The sequence below is a fragment of the Rhyacophila brunnea genome, unplaced genomic scaffold (genome assembly GCF_057557595.1).
Source record: "Rhyacophila brunnea isolate RB1 unplaced genomic scaffold, BYU_Rbru_1.0 scaffold_6, whole genome shotgun sequence".
NCBI lineage: Eukaryota > Metazoa > Arthropoda > Insecta > Trichoptera > Rhyacophilidae > Rhyacophila > Rhyacophila brunnea.
In genome coordinates this window covers 3,629,736-3,651,972 of record NW_028233276.1, presented here as the reverse complement: position 1 = coordinate 3,651,972, position 22,237 = coordinate 3,629,736, and the positions used below count along the sequence as shown (strand labels likewise).

The following is a 22,237-nucleotide window of genomic DNA, read 5'->3' as shown; positions in this document are numbered from 1 at the left end:
ATGGAGAAAATTGAGTTTAGAGCTGTTATTAAACATTTTAATATAAAAGGGTTAACAGCAAAGGAAATAAAAAATGAGTTGGATTTAGTTCACGGCATATCTGCTCCTTCACTTGCAACTATGTATAGCTGGTTAAATGAATTTAAACGTGGTCGTACATCAACAAAGGATGAACCACGCTCAGGACGTCCTGTAGAGGTGACTACACCAGAAATGACCAATAAAATCCACGATATGGTATTAAGTGACCGAAGATTAAAGTTGAGTGAGATAATTGAGGTTACAGGGATCTCAAAAGGTAGCGTCATTTCTATTTTACATGACAAATTGGGCATGAAAAAAATTTCTGCAAGATGGGTGCCGCGTTTTCTCACAGTCGACAATAAACGCAATAGGGTGGTGGCCTCTAAAGCCCTGTTGTCGCTCATGCAACGCAATCCGGATGAATTTTTTCGTCGCTTTGTGACTGTAGATGAAACATGGTTACACCACTATACTCTTGAGACAAAAGAACAGTCAAAGCAGTGGATTGCGAAAGGCGAACCATGTCCAAAGAAGGTGAAAACCGTAAAATCAGCTGGTAAGGTTATGGCTACTGTATTTTGGGATGCACGTGGAATTATTTTCGTTGACTATTTGGAAAAAGGAAAAACAATAACAGGGGATTATTATGCATCTTTATTGGACCAGCTAAAAAACAAAATTGAAGAAAAACGGCCTCATTTAAACAGGAAAAAAATCCTCTTTCATCAGGACAATGCTCGTGTTCACACATGTTTACGATCAATGGCTAAAATTGAAGAATTGAAGTTCTAATTGGTCGACCACCCACCGTATTCGCCAGATTTAGCCCCCAGTGACTTTTTCCTTTTCCCAAACTTAAAAAAATGGCTAAGTGGACAACGTTTTTTTTCAAATGAAGAAGTCATCGATCGGACAAATGCTTATTTTGAGGACCTTCCGAAAACTTATTTTTCTGACGGTTTAAAAAAAATTGAGAAACGTCTAACCAAGTGTATTGAGCTCCAAGGAGATTATGTTGAGAAATAAAAAAAAATACAAAAATAAAAACTGTTTTAATGCTTTTTTCTAAGGAATTATTGACCCACCCTCGTAGCATATGATTTGGATCAAAATAATATCAATTTCCAATTGCTACTGAACGCCAATATAAAGGCATATTTTTCTCTTATTTCTTCGTCTGAACAGGAACGGAAACAATAATTGAGTAAATTAAATATTTAATAAAAAATAAAGTGATTATCAGCAACATTTATTATTTACAGAACGTTCGAGAGAGATGAAACAGGGTGATATAAATCGTGCAAAAGAAAATCACATTACAACTGTTACAGCATGTTTTGATTTACAAAAGTTTTAACTGTGTCACAAAGTGAAGTAGGAGTCTTTCATTATAAGAGAAAATAATATGCCATCTATAATCTCACTGTTCATGATAGGATGGCTATTAATTGTTACCTTTGGCATCTAAAAACAGCTAAGTGAGGTGCGATAGAAATAAGTAGCTGCATAGAAGTATAGAAGTCTTATAAGTACTATTTTTACATATTTTAAATCTAATTTTAAGAATACAGTTGTATATTATATGATAGTTTTCCTTTACGTAATTTAAAAAAAGTTTAATTTACATAACGTTTATAATGCTGCAACGTAATTTACGTAAAATATATAGGTAACAAACTATCCTATCATTTCTTAATTTATACTACCAATCATTATTATGTTGAGTGGAATATTCATCAAGTAACTTTGCAATTATTTTACTATAATATTATGTTCTGTAAAACAATTTCCTCAAACTGACTGAATGGTTAAAATACAGTTTATTGCAATAAAATATTGTTTAATTAAAAAATCTCTTCATATTCCATCAGAATATCTAAACATATTTTTGGTTTAATCAAATATCATCGAGAGAGAAATCACTAAGAGCACATAGTATGTCATTCCCCGTAAAAGTCAAAACAAAAATCTCTCTAAGTCGAGATATTTAAGATTATCTTTCAGAATTAGCATGAAAAAAAACACCATCTCAAGTTACGTGGTACTTTTTTTAAGAAAAAAAAAATAATTGCGTGGAAAAACACACCAAGTATAGATATATACACCCTCTAAAAATATATAAACGGGAAAAATCACACCAAATCTAGATGTAATATTTTAGTTGTCAAATTTAACGTGGAAAAACACATTTAGGCTATTATTTCCCAAATTATTGTCTTGCAAAAGTTGATTGTATGCTTAAATGATACTCTATTTAAAGATATAAATTATAATTTAAATAATATTTGCACATAATAAACGGCTTTTGCTACACATTTTTTTGAATGGTTTTTTTGCTCTCCTGAAAAGTTGATAATTTAGAGTTAGTGTGTTATTCCATGAGGTAGTCGATATATGCGTTGACTGGGTCTTATTATGTGTTATGTAGGGAACCTAACATTGTTGTAGCATTATTTTGTTGATTTGCTTCAATGTTATTGTTATTTGTCTTTTTAATGTTTGTATGATGATGTAATTCCCTTTATAAAGTTGTTTTCAGTGATAAAAACTTATGATTAAAAATAATTGTACACAATCCTTTAGTTTTATTATTGTATTGACAATTTATACAAATTGTATTGCTCTTATGTTTTAATACAAAACTACTGTTTATTATATTTTCTTAGAGTACTTATTGATAACATGCTAACGTATTCAATTACATGATTTCATTTTCAATTTGGTATTTACATCATAAATAGCACAAAAAATAAAATTGTAATCTCAACTACTTAATATGAAGGAAAACAAATCTATTGACAATTATTGAAAATAAACGATTTCCTATCAAAGAACACAGAAAATTTGTGTGCGAAAGGAAGAAGGCGTTAAGTTTTAAATTGCTGCTTTTCAGGACAGCCAAAAGAAGATTAATTTTTAGACCATTTTGTATGGGAACTCCAATGTTTCTGTATGGAATTTAGTAATTCAGATGTGTTGATTTGACTTAACCTTTTTCTCATTTGTGCATGTGTTTTATGGTTCATTTGCCATATAGAGGTATTAAATAAATAGAGGGGCAAAGAATCGGCTCACTCATACAACTGAATGAAGCAGGCCAACAATATCCGACAACTTACGAGAAATAGCGACGCGATAAAAAAAATGCAGGGCATCAAGGAGGATTTACTTTGGTCATTATGACGTACCCATATAATATAATGTTAACGTGGAAATTTTGCCGCAAATTGATTACCAGCCTGCCTCACTATACTTTTTCACCATACTTTCATATAACCTGCCGCCCCTAGATTTGCCATCTTTAACATTTTTTTCGATTTTTAAGACTATCGCCCTCTTTCTTTCGCCCACAGAAATAATATATGATAATATACACATTGACGTAACTACCCATACATACATAATATTGTAGGCCCAAATTAAATTTAACCGATAACAACGATCACATTGCTATGCCACTGCTAATATAAGAAAGTTTTTTCAATTCATTCAGTTCAAAACTCTCAAAGTAATATGAATCAAAAAAGTTGTTTAAAATCTTCTTTTAAAATCACAGATTTTACCAGCAGATAGCATGCACTCATTTTTATAAGTCACTTGATCTGGATAATACTTAACTTGATCCAATTGTAATGTTCTCTCATACAACAGTAATATTTTAATGTCCTAAAGTGAGACGCTTATTCGCTAAACCCGCTCTGGAGGTTTTGTTGAGTTCCGAGTAAATCACGAAAAACGTTTTTTGGATTTACGATAATGTTGATGCTAGTAGTGGTAAAGGTTGTACAGCGATTTAAATGTATGCTAAAAATCATAGTTTGAATCGCGACGTCTGATTGGTCGGTTATGTAGAGCGGATTTCGTAACCTGTTATTTATCCTAGAGCGGGATTGGCGATTCAAGTCAATATTCATTTTGATTTTTTGACGAAACTGCGGAATTTAAGACACTATAGATAATATAGTAGACCTATAGATATAGCACGTATGCACAAAAAATCAAGAAGGTTTGGGCGACTAAGTGACTCAATTAGTTGGTTAATAAGAGAACCTGAAAGTATTAGGGAATATTTTACGTTGAATTCAGTAATAACTATATTTCAACCACTTCTACTTAATATAGAAAGACCCCAATACATGTTGCACTGTAGTGTCCACGACAACAATCTTTAAATTTTAAAAATATATGTTGTGAAAAGTATTAAAAAATATATAAAAACCCCGAATTTACACTTCCAAACTGAATTGTTAATTTCAAATTACAATTTTTGTGTTAATTAAAATTACCTCGAAAGACCGTCAATAGCTGTGAACTTATTATATACCTAAGTAAATTGAGATGTGCAAAAACCACTTAAACTTGAAACCACCCAGAAAAATATTTTATATAATAATATTATTGTCTATTAACTATTTTATAAACACATTTTAAGATTAATGACATCTGGCTACATCAGGGAGCCAAAAAATGAAGTAATGATACAGTCGATAAAACAAAATGTACGGTTAATATTTATGTTTCACATATTTTGTTCAAATTTCATAAGGTGCTGTGGGGCAAAAGCGTCATTATTTATAGTTTCAATATTACGATTTCATGTTGGCTTGGACAACGAACTAAATGCATTCATATTATATAAAAGTAATCGTGGTAAGTGACTTTGATTTTAAGTATGATTTATTTGTGTGATAAAAGTTTAATAAGATTATTTTAGCATTTGCATTTGCTCATGGGGCAAATGCAAAAATCACTGCTTTGCTTATTTTGCACATACACACGTAAAATTTAAATGAAAAACGAGCAACATATTTCTTTTTTTTATAAATTATGAATCTTTGTTCCTACTATTCACTTGGCTGATAAAATTGCATATACCATTCATGTTTGTATCATTATTTCATAGATGGTATCATATTATATTATGAATATTATCAACAAATTTTGTTGATTTTAACCTATATGTCTCATTTGCCCAAAATTACAATTGCCCCACTACACTATAATATGTGATTTAAAGTTGAATGAGTTTGCACTATAGCTTCAAAAGCTTAATCGATATGTTTCAAATTTATCGTAAAAAAATACTTCACTCTCACAATAATATAAGATTAATCTTAATTGTTAAACACAGGTGTCATTGTTTTTCTGACACCAATTTAATAGTCTCTTCAGTGGTAATTTTTTTACACCCGGTAAAATCATTCTGTTGGTTAATTGCTGTCAACACTTTTGGTCGCTGATTCTCTGCAGAAACCGCAACCAAAAAAGCATTTTCTATCTTCTCCCAAAGAGCAATTTGTAGATGTAGTATCCGGTGACAGCTTGCAGGCACCTCTGTGCCCAGTATAATCTGATAAAAGAAAACCAAAAAAGAATTAATAACAATAAACAAATTATAATAAAAAAAAAACAAAAACTAGAGAGCTGAAATTTGGTACACTCATGTATCAATACACAGTTTCTTGAACTCCCTGATTTTCCGCAATTCAGTCACTTCACCAGGGTACCTCGAACTACCAACGCAGAGAATATAATTTTTTCTAGTTCAACTACGTTTCGAAATCATTTTCAGGTGTTGTAATACAAACCTTTTTAGGCCCTATATTAGTAATGTCGAACCTTTTATGTACACATGTAAAATTTCCCAAATATTATTTTTGGACTGTGACATACCGCTAAGCAGTTTTTCATAGGGAAAAAATAGTTATAAGAAATTTATTAAAAAAAATAAAAATTATAATTGAGTTCCTGGGTGTTGATGCTAGAATTGCTCCGATCAGATAAGGCATTCTCTCGCTACAGTAGTTGTCTCAAGTATTATAAAATGATTATAAATCGATAAATCGATCGGGGCTTCCCCCGCCACCTGATAAGGTTAGTGCGATAATATTATGTGTGATGCATAAAATCTAAGGCCCTGTAATATGGGTAGTTTAAACTCTGACTTATCTATTTATTCGGAAAGATATGGCACTGTAACAGCTGTGTTTGGCTTATGTGTCACAATCCTATTTATAGTAGGTGAGTGAAAACCACGGTATGTTCCATGTTGCCTAAGTATGTAGTACCTACTTACAAGTAAACTAAGGGAAAGGAAACTAGTTAAGGACAGTAATGCGCTCAACAAACCTCTGAAGCTTTCTCTTGGCAGCTGGCATCGACTCCATGGAATCCTTGAGTACATATTTCCTGATGCCAGCCATGTAGATGCCAATATATTCGAACCAGTCCTGCTCCCGGACGTCGCACGGTAGCTCATCCACTTCTCCGCTATTCTCAAGGGAGCTGGACAGCCGCAGCAGGTTAGTGTTGCTGAACTTCCATTGGCGCAAGGCGAAGAACTCTCCGGTCATCGTTGCCATCTTGATGCGTCTGGCAATTTTTAGCATGCTGGAATGACAAAATTACGGTTTGTTTTATTAATATGCAATAAGTACAGGCATTATAATACAGTCAAACTTGGTTATAACGAGGAAGATGGGACCGACTGAGTTTGCTCGTTATAAGCATTACTCGTTAAATCTTTATATAACATTTTTCGCGCCACGTTCTATTTAAGCATAAAACATAAAAAAATCTGAAAACCATCTTAAAAATCATGGCATTCATAAACTACAAAAGAAGTTTCTTATTGTAATGAAGTGCTGAGCCACCGGCGCTGGTAGGTACCTACCGACTTGACAAAGCTTGAATTTTTTACATGAAATTTCAACCATATGCATGGATACTTTTTCAATGTTGTCAGTGAAAACACCAATTAGGTACTTAGATACTTAACTAGTGTCATAAACGTAATCCGATCCCGGCGGCATCGGTCTAGTTAACTGCCCGGTCGGATTTTATTGCTTCGGGTCGAAAATGTTGTTTTTAAACGATCGACACATTAACAGTTTGGTCGGTATACCCGAGAAGTACCTCGTTATAAAAGTGAATAAATGCATGGAGAAAATCGTAAACTAAAACCGAATGATTCCTCATTACATCCGAGATCTCGCTATTTTCGTGATCGTAATAACCACATTCGACTGTATATTATTCCAAAGCAGAACGACGACAATCCCATTGGTTGCCTTCCACTCTAGCTCTTGGTTGGTCTCCGGTAATCGTCTGGTTGCCACATGCCATGTGTTAACACCGCTTTCCTGGTTGGAGGAGACTTCGACAATGCGTAATGGGCCTAAATCTTCGGAAAGCTTTTTATAATGTAGACTTATAAAACATTCCTACATCCCATAGTATTATATTTTTTGTAATTTTTCACACAGCATTCCTTATATTATAAATAGTGTATATATATCACTGAGGAGCATTGATGTCTTGTGGGGGAGGAGGCTACGCACTGCTTAGGGGCGCTTCAATCAAAGGGTGGCAAATAGACGAAGGGAAGAGAATAATAAGCACCTTCATCCTTTGATAACAAATTTCGTGGAAATGAGATTTTTTTCTGCAATATTAGCAAATAAGTTTTTTTTTTTAAATAAATTTATCAGTTTCGAACAAATAGCTGAGAAGAAAAATAATAGATTACAGTAGGTATTGTTACACCCCCTAATGGTCCCCATTTATGGATGTCTCTGTGAATCTGGAGAGGCCCGAATCAATACCAAATCTACAAATAGTAAGGGTTGATTACAAAAATAAATAAATAATAAAACTGACAATAGTATTGTAATGTGTAATTTAACAATTTAACAAGAATGGCAACACACCATTTTTGCGCATTGCTTTCTCATGCGCAGAAGAAAAAAAAGAAGGATTTTGAAAAAAAAAATAAAGAACACGTTTATTCGAGCTCCGCATATAAAAGAAATTGTAACTGTATAAAAATGTAACCATTAGATAATATTAAACGTAAATACATCTGGCCGTTTGCAACACAATTCCGGTGTGTTATTTGTCCACCTCCAATTCCTGAATCCAGACGAAAAACCACAAAGAATAAAAGTGACAGCGTGTTTTCACTTTCTAAAATGGAGAGAGATGACAGTATGTATTAAATTTACATACAATTTTAGACTAGAAATGGAAAGAAGCAGCATTTTGCTTTTGTGGGTGGCAATATGGCCAGGGACGTCTCTTCAGATGGCTTTATCATGGGTCAAGGGTCTACATTAAGCAGCCGTTCTAACACGACAAGCATGTTACATGTTCTTGCTCGCCTCGTCTGACACACAGCCATAAATCAAAACTTCCAGGAACGTCGATCCGGTGTTGCATATGAAGACCGCGCACATCTACCTAGCGATAGTCGCACGTAACCTTCGAAACGTATAGATATTTGGATGCAGCGATCAGCGAGCCGGTATAGGAGTGACCAATTCGTAGGTGTTCGTATGCATTCTGGCGTTTTCGACTCGCAGCCCGAGAAGCATGCAACTTGTCGATTGCAACAGTAGATGTTTTTTTCAAACTAAAAAGTCGCATTCGACAAATCTGCGGAGCTCCATTTGGCAACGTGTGTTTTGTGAATAACGAATGACGTCACATCGACGTATTCGACACGTTGCAGACAAGATGAGTTTTGATGTGAGAGCCGGCTTAAAGTTAGGCGAGTATCTTAAGAACTTCGCGCCTGAGTATGGTTCTGCATCGCGCTCCAAGGCTTTCGATGTGGTAGGGACTCAAAAATAAATTGAAAAAATCACTAAAAACCTTTTAAAAATTGTCCAAAATCAATTAAGTTCATGAAAACCTACGTTATAGAATGTTTGGTTTTTTTTTTTTTTTTTTTTTTAATAATAACCATACCCTTGCTTTTTCGTACAAGGTGGTTGGGTGGGTTAGTTGCATTGATGTGGGGCTAATTAGGTGCCGAATGGTGTAGAATGTTTGGTTGGATAAGAATAAAATGATAGCTCACATTGGCTTTTTCCCCTGCATTCTCATGACGAGGTCAAAGAGTATGCTGGGCAGGTAGTGTGTGAAGATCTCCCACATCAGGTTGGCGACACGGTTCTTGGTAAACTTGAAGTTGGGATACATCATGACATATTTTGTTGGACTGACCCTGGCGTGGGAAATTGCGTGCTCTGCAAATTCGTGCCAGGATATCGGATTCAGTTGACCGGATGTGCAGTTGTAGATGCGAGGTTCTTTGGATCTGGAAGTGGAATGTTTTATTAAATTTATTATAGGTTTGTAAAATTGTAATTAATAGGTAGGTATCTACCAGTGGCGAAGTGTGGAGGTAGGCTGTTATGATTCGACATAAATAGTGCGTACTAAACTTTGTCGGTCAAACTGATTTGTTTTAATTGAACACGCAATTTGCAGATGATGCTGGATAGTTTTAAAAAAATAAATTAAACCCTGCCTAAACCAAACCATAATAGGCGATCAGACAATAATGGTGCACACTTTTTCAGCCATACTTAATTGTTTTAATTGAATTAAGAATACATAATATTAAGGTGGTGTTAGTTTGTTTAACCATACCATAATCGACAAAAAATATTCTTCTATCTATAAAATATCTAAAATTATGCCATTAAAGTAATATTTAAAAAAAATAAGTTATTAAAACTAACAGACAATAAATCTACACACTGTAGACTTAGTTCAATGAAAACAAATACGTTTGACTGACAAAGTTTAGTGTGCACTATTTATGCTGGAACAGCCTACCTCCACCTTTCGCCACTGCTACCTACATATATTATATTCCTTATATTCCTATAAAAGGAAAAATAAGCTGCAGTGATTTTCTTTGATTTGAAATAAGTTTTCCAACCAGAGGTTTTGGCAATAGTAATTGAAAATGTTCACAAATTTATTCTTCTTCTTTCTCGGCACAGGTACCTAAGTACTTATTTTAGATTATTTAATAAAAAATATCTGGGCCGGTCTCGTCCACTCAGAAGGATATTGTCAACTGATGTAGAGTACTAACTTGAAGTGCGTGTGGTCCCAGGCAGCAGCAATGCAGGTGTTGACAACCGTGTCGACCGGAACTATGTCCATAATTCCGGAATCGTTACAAACGGCACTACGGATTGTTCCGCGAGATATCTCCATCACTATCCCTGGAATCAGTTAAAAATATAATGTCTTTATAATCACTATATATTATCACTAAATTAAGTAAAAAGGCAATTATCATTGATTTACGCTCGTAAGTGTATGGGCCTCATCCATTGGGGAAACGTTATATTATGATTTATATAAGGATTGTCAGTCATTCGCCCAACTCATTGCGTTATTGCACTAGATCAAACACACATTGAAAAACAACATGCATTTTTGTACAGCCACGTGATCGAATCTGTGACCCACGGCTACAGAGACAGTCGCTCTGCCTACCCGGTCATCGTGGGTGTGGGGCAGTGATGCATAATCTATTTGACGGACCACTTATCTATTTTCTAATTATTGGCGAGCCGCAGTGGGTACTAGACATAGGTAGGTACATTTCATTTTTTTTAAAATTTAATGGTTACATATCAGATAGGTACTCCACTCTGCATTATGTGCAAAAAATAATAAAAAACAGCACTGCATAGTTCATTGACGATTCTGATCATATTCCTTTGTTACTGCATAATTTGTTCATATAACAAGCATAGATTATTTTTTAAATAATATTCAATGAAACAGTTGTTGACCAAGTAGGTACTTGTCATTTTGGGCTGTATGCGGTCCACGGGCCGTGGGTTGTACACCACTGATGTAGGAAATATATTAATCGGTAAGTACCTATTGGTATTATAGGTTTTACAGTGTTACAGTGGTGAGCCAGGTCTGCTAGGTAGCTACTCGTACCTAAGGCTGGTCGCACATTACGACATCTAATTAGTAGATCGTGTAACCGTCGTAATGTGTCTTAATAGTTAGGGGGACACATTTTTTAAATGTCAAATACAATAATTATTGATGTTTCAAGTGAAGCATTTTAGTTGTGTGAACATGTGACATGGGCTATAAATACAAAACTTGGTCCAAGTTAGCTTACCAGTAACTCCGAAGACATTGTCAATCCAACCGGGGAATGGTTCGCTGACGGCTGCTGTGACTGAAATAGTAAAGGCAATAATAAATATTTTAAAGTACCTACAGCATCTCACAACCTAACCGCAGGCAGCGCGGTTTTTGTAGTTATCTCGGATCCTTGTGTGCCGGGTTTTAAGGTCAAATTACACTGCCAGATTCTCAAGACAGTGAACGATCCAAAGCAGGTAACTCAGAAATAATGAGAACTGAAATACCTAACGGGTACGGATTAGCAGGTATCCCATCTCGAGTAAGGAATAACCCGGGATAAACTTAAACACGTGTCAAGAATACGCCATCTGTCGTCGAATACTGACAACTGCTCTCGGTTTATCCATTTAAGCTCATTTAATAGGTATTGGTGAATTACACACATTATTTCACGTGCATAATGCGTGTTTCATTTTCGTAGGACACACACATTCAAAACCTTGCATCAAAATGTAGTTTATTGAATATTGTTTATCGGAATTCTATTTATTATCTGTTCTGTGATCCAAAGTGAATTTTCGTTTGACATACTACAATATGTCGTAACCCACAATTCACAAAAAGTGTATGATGAAGTTGTAAATAGTTTATTCTGTACATTTTTGTGGCAATCGACGCGGACCAAGTAAAAATCTAACACGTAAGATGTTCTATATCTCGCTTTGAAGGCATACGACCACAGAACAGATTAGTAAATAGAATTCCGACAGGCTATACTTTTGAAGGGTTTTGAATTTATGAGTATTCTACGAAAATTAACCAGACATTATAGACGTGCAATAGTGTGTGTTGCAACCTTCAAGTACACCAATATTGAATAAGCGTGAGTGCATAAACGAGGGCAGTTGTCAGAACGACGGACAGGCGTATTATTAACAGGTGTTTAAGTTTATCTCATATTCTTCCACACTCGAGGTCGATTGCTATTACTCCCCATCCGTTAGGTATTGCAGTTCCCATTATTTCTAAGTTCCCTGTAAATTAATATGACATATTGCAATAATTATATTTTTGGTCTTATGTAGAATAATATGATAATCTGATTTTTTTAATTTAAAATACAACTTTTAATATTTTTTTGATATTTTACACAGATGTGTATACAAAAACTTTTCGGTCGAATAGACAAAAGTGTCAATTTTTCCAAATTGCATATTAGGCGGCCATAGACGGACAGTTCTCGTAACAGGTTGAACATGGCACAGACAATAACTGTTCAATAACTGTACGTTAGTGGCCACACCACAGATCAGCTTAACTACCCCATTTAAATCTGTCGAACTGTCAACAGACGTGCCCATATACGTACAGTTATTGTCTGTGGCAGATCAAGTGTCAAAAACTGTGGAGGTTATGTTCGCGGAGATCATACACAGGGGTACTTACCTAGTGTTAAATTAGTTTTAAGTAGGGTATATTGAGCGATATTGATTTTGTTAGATTTATTATGATTACAATTTATTGTTTGTGGAAATATATGTCCAGATTCTTTTATTTTGAATAAATTATTCATAGTATTAGCCATCATCGCCCTGTCATGGACATACATTGCACAACATGCAATTGCAAGTTGGCGTCTGTTTCCATGATACCTAGACATATTTTTGTATTTAAGTAGTGGAAAATATTGTTTGCGGTACCTAGTTGATACTTCACAATATTCGTAATTATATAATATGAGTAGCAATAGAATACGCAACAAAAATAATATACTTATTATCGAACGAACTTAGCAGATTATGACAGAACTGTCAAAATTTGCCGCCAAATCGCGCCAGCTACTCCTACTTTACGACACAGCTAGCTAACGTCACCCGAAAACTTTCAGTGAGTTTAAATTCCAACAGTTTTACAAAAACACGGGAGTGGGGGGTCGCTGGCAGTTTGAACATGGCACACATCTGACAGGTCGAAAACTGTCCATCTATGGGCGCAGCAGATTATCTACCAAAGATAACTGTATGGCCGCCAATTACAGTTTGTCGAACGATTTCATGATAGGGCGATAGATTTGTGCAAACGATCGGCGTGAAAATCTGCCAGTGTAATTGGGATTTAGATGAAAATATTGAATAAAAATAGATTACAATATTAAAATTTCCACTTTTTATACCCAATTAAATCATGCAATTGCCAACAATGCATAGGTAACTATTATTTCTTGCAAATCGCATTTTTTTGTTTATGACAAAGCTTCAAACCGGAAGTGAGCCGAAAACCGTTATTTTTGGCGGAACAAAAACCGGAAACGAACAGAAAAATAAATATCGGTTTTTCGGTTTGGTACATGTTCCAACACGTGCGTTAACATGATCATAATCCCCATTTCACGATCGTGTGAAGCATCTCTACATAATTTATAATATATATATTTTTTAAATTATGATTATGGCCGTGTGGTGCAACATAACCATTGGTTTCGGAGCGTGGCGCCGGGCTATCATACAAGTAGCATAAAATGTTATAAATTATGGAAAATATGTTTTGAATACAAATAAATATATTTTAAAATTAATAACTCAGAGCTGAACCAAAAACCGGAACCGAATGGATATATTTTTTTTTACTTGAAGCGAAACGGAAAAAATAACCGTTCGAAGTCCTGGTTTATTATAATAATTTTGTTGCAGATCAGTTCACAGTAAGTATGTATTTTTAGAAATATTTATTTTATGTAAATGCTTGCAAAAAAAGTAAAAAAAAAATGTACTTAATTTAATAACTATCTCTTTAATTTCATTTTTGTTTTACATCTAAGTACATAAATAATTATCTATGGTTTTATATACTTAATAAAAATATTTTATTTTATTCTTAGCTGTCAACATCTAAGAACATTTTTCCTTTTTAAAACAAGTAGAGTACTTAATAGAATATACAAGTGACTATCTAATAGCGGTTACTATGTCGTAAAACTAATACATCTAATGATGTAATAATCTATCTACACATACACATACACATTCAATATATTATTTTGTTTTTCTACGGTTGAAAGACTATACTCGATCAATGTCTAGTCTGTAATGTATTATTGATTTTGACGATGTCCTATTAAAAAATTCATAACATTGACCATTTTATAATACAGAAGTGTTAAAGTACATACGGGAAAACAAAAACCAATTACCCACCTACGTTTTGTCTATACAGAGTCACTACAAGGACAACCCTAATAGAAAATGAATTTAACATTTTCAACTATTGATTAGTTACTTACCATTATGGTATTATTTCATTAAGAGTACTCAGTGGGCGATGATTGAATGATTGCAAGGTAACAAATACCAAAGTAATTGAGGGGTCGTCCATATATGACGACACGCACTAAGAGGGGGAGATAGGGAGGGTTGTGGAAACTGAAGTTACAAAACAATAAACAATTCAAACCTGTTTTTTTAATGAATAAAATATTCCATTATAAAATTATACTGAGATCGATCAATTTAAATTAATTGTTTTCAACGAGGTATGGGAGTGGCGTGGCGGGTCGACCAGTTAAGTGAGAAAAACACAAACCAGAAATTTGCTTGAACAGTAAACAAAGTAAAAAAGTTTTCCTCAAGAAATATTTACATTTTAAAATACATGACTGTGCGATGCAATTTGATGTGATATGATTATTGATATAATTAAATGATAATTTATGTCTAGAATTTTATTTTATAATTATTTTAAGTGTGTTTTTCTGATTTACAAAATGACTATTTACCCAATACGGCGAATGGTTGCATGTTACTTGGTTACTATAAAAGGACGTCAATGAATGCCGAAAACTCAATGAATCAAGTGTATTTATTAAAAATTGTTGATGATACTCGTACATAGAATCACCTTAACTCTGGGGTTCCACGGAAACCATTTGAGGAACACTACTGTCGAAAATCATACTGCCCTTAACCTTAACGATAGGTAGGGTGGCCCGACATTTATCCTGGCCTGGAGGCCCGCTTCAGGACGTGGGGGCCATGTCCCTGATGCTGTAGCGTAATAGGGGAAGTACTTAATAATAATTATTGTAAACTCACTTATGGACGGCCTGACAACGCAAATTGGGAGCGAGTTTCCATATCGGATGACAATCTGTTCGCCCAATGCTTTTGTTAGGGTGTATGTATTTGGATGGTTTCCCTGAAAAAAAAGAGGAAATCATTTTATCGCAGTGGTCATTATTAAAATTACTTCATGTACATATCGCACCCAGGGAATAATAATCGCATTTGTCAAAATTGTCATTTTTGAGATAAGTATGCAGAAATGTTCCAAGATATCATTTCTATCCGCACAAATAACGGCATAATTCTTAAAAATATAATGGTGACCTTAAACGAATTTTTATCATTTATCATATTATAACATTTTAATTGAATTCAAGCAGAAATAGTGCCATTGTTATTGCGGATAACATTCAAAATGAGATGACTCAAGTGTGCCAACTTCACGCTATTATAAAGTAAATTAAAAAAAAAACTGATTTAACACACCAAAATAAAATATTCAAACTGCTCTCCTGCAAAAACAAGTTTTTCGAGTTATGCCACTATTATTCCCCGGGTGCGATATGTACTAACATACGGATCGATGTATTGGCATTGTAAAAGAGGATGAGAGAGAGCTTAAGGGTTTTCGTGTCTGCTAATTTGTACGTAAACACGTGAAACCATAAGTCCAATTTAATTCATATGTCATAGAAGCAATAAAGCCGGATGATATTTTCATCTATCAGCTCTTTGCCATAGAATTTGTATAAATTTAAAAATAAATAGAATTTATTTGAAAATTGTGATACCTATTAAATTTAGATTTAATTACTTAATTGAACTCGGATAGTGAAAGCTGTGAATTCGAATCTCAGTCGGTCCAACTTTTTTCTGAGACGTTTTGTAAAATTAATCATTTTCATTAAATATAATGAAAATGGTTATATGTAAATTATCGTAGTAGATTTTAGTAGATGATATCATCTCTTGATAATGGCCTCTACAACGAGCCCGAAATGTCGAGTAAAGAAGGAAGAAGGACACACGGTGGAAACCCAAAAATCTATTACGATAAAAAAACAACCGTGAAAGCCTCAAACATTATACATAAATTATGTAAATTGTACGCATAACAGTTCGCCGTGAGCTTTCTTATCGGAAAGAGATAGTATACTTTACCTACAGTCATTTCTATAGCACCGAGATGAAGAAAATACGCGTTGTTCTGTATTTTTAATTTAATTACATACCTATTTTCTACTGTTTTTCCCTTGTATTTCGGTAGTTTTTATTACGTATTTTGTAAGTGTTTTAGGTACAAGTCGGTTTATAGGAAGCCAGGCGGGAACCGCGCAAATTTTCATAGCCGATTTTGGCAAAATTCATGAATATAAGAATGAAAACCTAACCTAAACTAATTTAGCCTAACCTAATCTAACAAATAATCCAGTTTATAGGCCATTTTCAAGTACCTAATTCATCCTTTTAACACATTTCTTAGATATTGGACTGATGAAAGGATGAAACAAAATACTGTATAAAAAATGGGGCGGCATTTTGGCGCTGCCTGGAGGCGGAATTTTGTCTAGAGACGTCACTGTATACATGGATAGACGCAATTGCCGAATTCTGGAATTTCAAATAAATGGTAGGCAATTTTTCGTGCTAGACCCGATTAATGAAAATTCAATTCGTGAATGGTTTTGGTAAATGTTTCTGCTTAAAAATGCGTCGGTACGTAAGGAGCGTTGAAGGGTTCCATGACAAAACAGAACACCGCTAAAAAATATAACTATGACCTTTCAGGAAAAATATAAATTTATTATTGAAATTGTCCTATCTCTATTATGTTGATAGATTTTCAATACGCCATAATAAATCAAATTATATACTTACCTATCTTCTGCATTCCTAATCCCTAGAAACCCTCAAATAAACGGGACATAACTCGGTGTTGCCGGCAAGCTTAGGATATCTCATCTTAATCAATATAATATGTTCAAAATGATTGGGTGACTAGGTACGACGAAATAATGACCTAACCTAACCTAAATAGATTCCATAAAAATTAATGTTTCATTATTCCCCTGGCTGTTCTGTTTTGTCCGGTTACCGCGTTGAAGATATTATTGTAAATATTACCTGTAGCCTAGGTGTGATGAGGTCCAGCGATTCCAATGGAAGGGCTGCAGCACACTGGATAAGTGCGTCAGGATCGTAAGTGGAGGGATAGAATTTCTCTTCAATGACGGGTCTGTCAGCGTTACTGTACGCTGTTGACACGTGGACCACACTCTGGAAGTAAGAAAACAACAAAACATTTAATGAATGTATTTATGGCAAGCGGAGGATATGACGATTAGTTAACTATATATATATATTAGTTAACGAATGGTTAACTTTGCGAGAGTATTGTTACAAATATTGAGGGGTAGTTTTTGGTTATATACCTTCCGCCAAAACTCAAAGTGATGGGCTGCAAATTACTCCCGGTTCCGGAAGTGTAAAAGTAAACAGTTACACATTGAAGTAAATGGCCCCACCAAAGCACACCCGCCCCGCACCACATCCGGTCTTAATCGGGCGTATCACGGAACCCTACGTTTAGATGTGAAGCATCATTTTTGTTTTTATGATTAGGAATGTCTCAGGAGCAGTTACCCAAGACTAAAGTCGCCATGCACTCAAATGTGCTTTGACTGAATTTACATGACATTAAGTTAAGGTACCCATGGGAGAAATGAGCACGTAGAGGCAATATTAAAAAATGTAGTTAATACCAAATTAAAGCTAATACAAAACTGGCGAATATTATAAGTGAAGAGATCTTCACGTTGGCAGTATGACGCCGCAAATTTTCTAAATGCAATAAAATTGGCCTTTGTGGCGACCAGGTCGGACGGTCTGATGGGCACAACAGCTGGTTGAATCGACTTGAGCAGTTCTTCCCTTTCGGTACACATTTTAGGACAGTTACACATTGTAAATAATAATAAAAAATATAATTCTGCAATAATAGCCCATTTACACGTGCATGAATTGACTGCGGACGGTACGCATTATCGCGGCCGTAACAAGAAAATGAACGTGTAAACATGTATTATCATGCAAGTTGCAAGATTGCATGTATGGATCAAAAAAGTTCAGCATGTTCTGAATTTTCACGTGACAGTTGGAACTTGTGGGATATCTGTGCCTGCGCAGTAGAACGATAGTGGCGAACCTGCCGGAAAAATATGAACTGCACCGTACAGAGATTTTTGACAACTAGTGAAATACATAGAAGTCATAGCACTATACAGTGATAACAACGCGTCTCGCTTACGCTTGAAGATTGAGATTGGCGAAGAAAAGTACGACTGGTGTGATTTTGTGCATTTTTTTTGTATCATAGTCACTGATTAGGTTACATGCATATCAATAAATGCAATAAATCAATAAATGCAATCATAGCGAATGTGTTTAGGAAAAAGGGCGTAACCCTCGATTTTTCGAAAAGTGCTTTTATTACATATTAGCAATGTATACAACTTAATACACGTTCTGTAAAAAGGAAGTAAGTTGCAAATGCCGAATTATTATCTAAATTCAGGTTTTAATTGAGCATTAATTAAGTTTTAATTTAAGGAAAAACGCGTTTATCCTCAATTCTAATGATTTTTCTGTAATAACTTCTTTAATTAATATTAGATCGAAAAGATATTACACCAAATCATCATGCATCCAATGTCTGTGATTTTTTTTTTAAATTTTGAACCAAAAACATTAAAAAACCGTTTTTTGCCCCTCCTGTAAAATTTGTTCTGTGAGGGTTACTCCGTTTTTCCTAAACACGGTCGATGAGAGTTTCTGTTTCTTATGTCAGAAAAATATGTTACTTTATGAATGAATGAATGAATGGTCTTACTCGTGTCTCAAAGATATGATGATAGCTTTACATTTTACTAATTATTAACGGAGCTATATTTCTGATATTTTATGAATGAAAAAGTACCCATGTAATTAGAATCAAGAAAATTGCAGGAAACTAAGTTTGAAACCAATAATCCCATTTCATAGATGACTCCGAGTGTATGAAAAATATCACCTGGACATGTGCATGGATTTACTGGCACCAATAGTGTGTATTTTAAACTATCGCGATAATAACTGTTTATACGTAAAAGTGCTGACTGTCTCAATTTCATTCTTCAAGCGTAAGCGAGACGCGATGATGTCATTGTATGGTGCTATTTGATAGATTCGGACAGGTTCGTAGATAATCGGTAAACGTCAAAATGTTCTGTGCAGTGTAGTTCGTATTTCTTCCGGCAGGTTTGCCACTATCGTTCTACTGCGCATGCGCACCCACCATGCAAGTGCCATTTTATTTTGTGAAAATTCAGAAGCTTCAGAACTTTCTTGATCCTTGCATGCAATCTTGCTACTTGCACGATAATATGTACGTGTTTACATATTATGCATTTTCTTGTTATGGCCGCGATAATACGTACTGTCAGAAGTAAATTCATGCAAGTGTAAATGGGGTATAAGCAATGACATTATTAATGGACAAAGCACTCAATACAGTATATAGCAAGTAAATTCGCGCATAGCGACATTCGCACATGTATAGGTAGACGTCACGCAATTTCCATTATGCGATATCATGCATCGGGAATTTATAGCAATATCACATTTATTGTAATGGCGTTAGAACAGTGTTTCTAGTGTCAATGTTCATTTGAGCGAACCCGTTCGAACCGAACCATTCGGCAGACCGGACAAAAAGGATCGGAAATTTATAGCAATATCACCTTTATTGTATTGGCGTTAGAACAGATTATGCCATTCGGCAGACCCAACAAAAAAGTGAGTGTCATTTTTTTCCCAGATGCTTCGTCCATATTAATGTCATTGGGTATAAATGTATGAATTAATACTCTACCTTCAATTTCTTCATCGTGCTGCAAAGTTCCAGTGTTCTTTTGGTGCCAAGTGTGTTAAGTTCTAGTGCTTCGGCAAGCGGCTCTACAAATCGTATAGTTGCAGCAGAGTGGAAGACAATGTTGACTTCTTCTCCGAGCCTTTTGTAATCTGCATCGCTGAGTCCAAGTTTAGCCTGAGAAACGTCTCCGGAAACTGCTTCCATTTTCAACAGCCGTTCTGGGTATTTGTCGCGGATTCTGTCAAATACCTGAAAATGATACAAGAAAAGCAAGCTAAGTCCGAGATGATACTAAATATTTATATTCGAAAAATAATGCAGATATGCATAGGCATTGAAATACCGAATGAAAATACCAATATTATTATTGGTATGACGGTATTTCGGTATTTCTTATTGAATACCGGTATTAATAAATATATATATACAAATCTCTTTAAAATATTGATATTTCATAGAAAAATATCTAAATACGTAGGTACTAGGGATTCCAATCCCAAGATCCCGAGCTATTTTTGATACCTATGAATCCCGGGATTGATAAACATAATCCCGAAACTTTTGGGATTAATTTTTTTATCAATTTTTATGGAAAATAAAATAAAATCGAAAATATAACAGAAAAAATACTTTTAATAACAAATAACTACATTAGAAATAAGCTGAGTTTGAATGAAATTTGATTTATACTCATGTGTAAGTTACTGATTCATTTTATATTTTCACATAAATTAATAAAAATGAGAAAGATTGAAAAAAAAACAATGCTTCGCACTTTTAACAAAGTAATTCCACCATGATCTCATACGTTTTACGGCAGTTTCATATTTGGCTGACTAATTAGATTTATGAAGCGGAAAGGCCATACGTACACCATGATTATTTGCATTACTATTTTGAATCTCGCTAACCCATTCATTAAGTCTTTACTATCAGAAACAGCAATCTCATATTAAATTCACATTATTATTTTATATTACAATATTATTTACTCCATTAAACTTATGTATTTCCAAGATTGAACATAGATATACAATATAAACAATAAATGTCTTAAATAGTATAAATTATATTAGATTTATTTTTGACCGATTTTATCAATGTTAAATATAAATTTTTTATATTAACAATGGGAAAAAATGCCAATCCCGGGATTGTCAAATTGTAATCCTGAATCGCTTGATGAATTTAAAAACCAAGGATAATAATAATTATGTGTAATTTCTTAATACAACGAAACTGAATAAGTATGAATGAAAAAGTGTGCAAAATTTTGTCGTATCACCCAAAATATACCAAAACTATTATAGTTTGGCTTAGGCCGGGTTTAAAATGATTTTAAAAAACTAATCAATACCATCTGCAAATTGTAGTCTTAGTTCAATAAAAACAAATACGTTTGACTAACAAAGTTTAATGAGCACTATTTATGCGGATCTTAACAGCCTACCTCCACCTTTCGCTACTGATACAAATATTACGGAATGTCGCTAATGTGCCAAGTATATTTCCTGCATATGACAAACGAGGTGAAACGCTGAAGATTTTCTATGAGGTTAGAGAAGTCTATAGTTATGTAGGTAAGATACTTACAGCATTCTTAACCAGGTCTTTATGCCTCAGATCGACGGGCACGCCTCGTTTCGGTCTCAACAGCACGTAGATCTTTTCAATTCCATCACACGTTCTGATCAGCTTTTCCAGCAAAGTTTTGCCGAGGAAACCAGTCCCTCCGGTGACCATGACGGTGGTCCCGTTGTAGAAAGACCTGACGTTTCCTGTCGGTGAAGTGTAGACATCTTCGTTGACACTCTCGATCAAGTTGTTGTTGTTGTTCATCGGGAAGATGCTCTCATTTCTGATGAGGCCGTTGGACATTTCTGATGCTATTACTTCATTCTCTGTTATGATGGATCTGTAAAAGAAACAGACAATAGGTTATTGTAAAATATCCATCTTTAGAGAAAACAATCACTTAATATACTTTTAGAACGCCCATGAATAAAAAAAGATACGTAAATATATGATAACATATATTATTGTGATGCACAGAAGACTCGTTGGCTATCGTTCTTTGGTAGACCTCCAAAAGATGGAAGGATATAGTGACAGTGTTACAGGATACACGAGTGACAAAAACGCAATGTTACGAGACACATACTTTCATAACAAACAATTCTTAATATATTTTGTTGAATTATTCAACCTTCACAGTTTATTTTACAATAATTCATCATCATCGGCACTACAACCCAATGTGGGTCTTGGCCGCCTCCAGGAAACATCCCCACTCCCTCTGTCTGCCGCAAGCTCCCTCGACCACCTTAGT

General features: G+C 34.6%; 1 protein-coding gene across 1 annotated transcript; it reads right to left on the bottom strand.

Moving 5' to 3' along the window:
- Positions 1–2,599: 2,599 nt before the first annotated feature.
- On the bottom strand, positions 2,600–21,782 carry LOC147065105 (putative fatty acyl-CoA reductase CG5065). Its single transcript, XM_085956637.1, has 9 exons — positions 21,502–21,782; positions 19,909–20,157; positions 17,124–17,276; positions 15,030–15,132; positions 10,973–11,032; positions 9,914–10,046; positions 8,885–9,124; positions 6,154–6,414; positions 2,600–5,374 (listed from the first exon to the last, which is right to left on the bottom strand). Exons 1-9 carry the CDS (start codon positions 21,745–21,747, stop codon positions 5,299–5,301), a joined length of 1,521 nt encoding a protein of 506 aa, XP_085812763.1. The 5' UTR covers positions 21,748–21,782; the 3' UTR covers positions 2,600–5,298.
- Between the last annotated feature and the right edge of the window lie 455 nt (positions 21,783–22,237).

Coding starts and splice junctions, on each gene's coding strand:
- LOC147065105 (XM_085956637.1), bottom strand. CDS start 21,747: ATGAACAACAACAACAACTTGATCGAGAGTGTCAACGAAGATGTCTAC. Junction 17,277..19,908: donor GCACGATGAAGAAATTGAAG/GTAGAGTATTAA, acceptor TCTTACTTCCAG/AGTGTGGTCCACGTGTCAAC. Junction 6,415..8,884: donor ATGCAGGGGAAAAAGCCAAT/GTGAGCTATCAT, acceptor TTGTCATTCCAG/CATGCTAAAAATTGCCAGAC.